This window comes from Engraulis encrasicolus, unplaced genomic scaffold, assembly GCF_034702125.1.
Source record: "Engraulis encrasicolus isolate BLACKSEA-1 unplaced genomic scaffold, IST_EnEncr_1.0 scaffold_216_np1212, whole genome shotgun sequence".
NCBI classification, from domain to species: domain Eukaryota; kingdom Metazoa; phylum Chordata; class Actinopteri; order Clupeiformes; family Engraulidae; genus Engraulis; species Engraulis encrasicolus.
This window is the reverse complement of record NW_026945500.1, coordinates 68,312-70,811: the sequence shown is the minus strand read 5'-3', so window position 1 is coordinate 70,811 and position 2,500 is coordinate 68,312. Positions and strand designations below refer to the sequence as shown.

At 40.1% G+C, this 2,500-nt stretch overlaps 1 protein-coding gene across 1 annotated transcript in view; it reads right to left on the bottom strand.

Annotated features, from left to right (window-relative positions):
* Positions 1-327: 327 nt before the first annotated feature.
* Positions 328-2,500, bottom strand: part of LOC134442700 (ATP-binding cassette sub-family C member 9-like) — a gene marked incomplete at its 3' end in the record, with an annotated part of 45,967 nt that continues 43,794 nt past the window's right edge. The window contains exon 15 of the mRNA XM_063192741.1: positions 328-444. Within this exon, the coding sequence (XP_063048811.1) occupies positions 328-444 (117 nt within the window). The remainder of the gene's footprint in view (positions 445-2,500) is intronic.

Here is a 2,500-nt window from a genome sequence, read left to right as displayed (position 1 = left end):
GTGTGTGTGTGTGTGTGTGTGTGTGTGTGTGTGTGTGTGTGTGTGTGTGTGTGTGTGTGTGTGTGTGTGTGTGTGTGTGTGTGTGTGTGTGTGTGTGTGTGTGTGTGTGTGTGTGTGTGTGTGTGTGTGACCTCTGACATTGTGTGTTTGTACCTTAACTGCCACGTCCCCTCATTCAGCAGGCCAGAGGGGTCTTTGTGAAGACTGCTGTGTGTGTGTGTGTGTGTGTGTGTGTGTGTGTGTGTGTGTGTGTGTGTGTGTGTGTGTGTGTGTGTGTGTGTGTGTGTGTGTGTGTGTGTGTGTGTGTGTGTGTGTGTGTGTGTGTACCTTGACTGCCACGTCCTCTGTCTCTGCAGGTCTCAGGGGTCGTCTTGAGGGCTGCTGTTCAAAGCCATAGCTGTCCATCTGGTAGCGGAGAGGCTGCTTACGATTAAACGCCTTCGGCTGAGGAGGAAGAACGACAACAATTGCATAACGGGTATGTATAATAAGAGATAAGATAAGATACATTTGTATTGTCTGTTTGTACAGAAATTTGTCTTGCATGACACTTCTCCACAATCCACATGTAAATGCACATTTAAGACAGACAAAACACAACATGGCCTATAGAGTCTAGTCGTCTAGGTCCATAAGCTGTTAGGGCAGCACAGTCCAATAAAGTTACTAATTTAAGTTACTAAAAACAAGTTTCAAAAAAGTTAATAAAAAAAGAGTAAATAAGTTACTAATTAAGTTACAAAAAATTAATTTACTAAAAAAACGTCTTCCAGATATGGAAGAATAACAACATCGGTAATATAATAATGATATGAGTATGCCACTTCTTATATAAAATGTGCATGTAGCGAAGGGTAGTAGAGTTGCCCAGCCGGGACTCGAACACGGACCTTCTGGAGTAGCAGCCTGATCTCCAAAAATTCCGTGCTCCTGGACACGGATGTTAAGGACACGAATTTTCCAAAATTCCGTGCTCCTGGACACAAAATTGTTTTCCGTGATGGGCACACGGAAGTGCTTTCTATATTACCACAGCACTGTTAAAACTCTATCATTAGAAAATACATACCAAATGCTAATCCTAAACAAAATAATGCTATAGCAATTTAAGTTGTGCCCTGACCAAAACATTCCCTAATACCTTTTCCAGTTGGTTGCTAGGCTTTCAAATTCATATTATCAATGAAAGAATACTAGCTGTGCCCAGACCAAAACAATCCCTAACCCTAACCTGTCAGTAAGAAATGTTATTTTAGAGAAAAAAATATTTGAAATTAGAAAAATCCTGAGAAAACACAAGACTGTGGAAACATAGAACTGTGGGAGTATAGAGAGAGCACTTCTGTGTGTCCATCACAGAAGGACACAAAATCTGTGTTCCTGGACACAAAATAGTTTTCCGTGATGGGCACACGGAAGTGCTTTCTATATTACAACAGCACTGTTAAAACTTGGAAAATACATACCAAATGCTTATCCTAAACAAAATAATGCTATAGCAATTTAAGTTGTGCCCTGACCAAAACATTCCCTAATACCTTTTCCAGTTGGTTGCTAGGCTTTCAAATTCATATTATCAATGAAAGAATACTAGCTGTGCCCAGACCAAAACAATCCCTAACCCTAACCTGTCAGTAAGAAATGTTATTTTTGAGAAAAAAATATTTGAAATTAGAAAAATCCTGAGAAAACACAAGACTGTGGAAACATAGAACTGTGGGAGTATAGAGAGAGCACTTCTGTGTGTCCATCACAGAAAATAATTCTGTGTCCAGGAGCACAGAATTTTGGCAAAATCTGTGCTCCTGGACACAGATTTTGAGTCCTTAACATCCGTGTCCAGGAGCACAGATTTTTTTGGAGATCATGTTGCGAGTAGTAAACTGGTGCTCTGACCGCTACACCAAAGAGCCAGGCTCCTTGGCATGACAGTCAGAACAAACTAGAGGTGCTCCGATCACCATTTTTTGGGCCCGATCACCGATACCGATCACCAAAAATCTTTATCTGCCGATCACCGATCATTGCCGATCACAGAAATTATTTCCTATTTTTTTAATAGCCTATTAATTATTCTTATTGAATACCATTTCTGCCCATAAACCAATCAATCTTAATTAGCACATGTCGCTTTCACAATGTAGGCCTATTATTAGGCTATTATTCTTCTTATTATTATTAGGCCTATTGTTATTATTATCATTATTATCTTTCAGCTCTTTCAGACTAGTGTTGGTAATATAGCCTACAAGTAAGTCTACTACAGTATTAATCAATTTATAAGTTATTGCATATAATTACTAAACTATTTAAGATTTAATTGAAACTGAAACATTACTTCAAGTAGTCTTCTACATACGAGAAAAAACCCTGTCGCTTTAAATGAGCAGCCTCGTGAGGAGAGCCCCTCCCCTCTCTGTCACAGTCCACAGCTGCAGTGCTCCGCTGCCGTTCTGAGTCTGAGCTCTCTCCCTCTCCCCTCATCTGTCGCCGTTTGGCG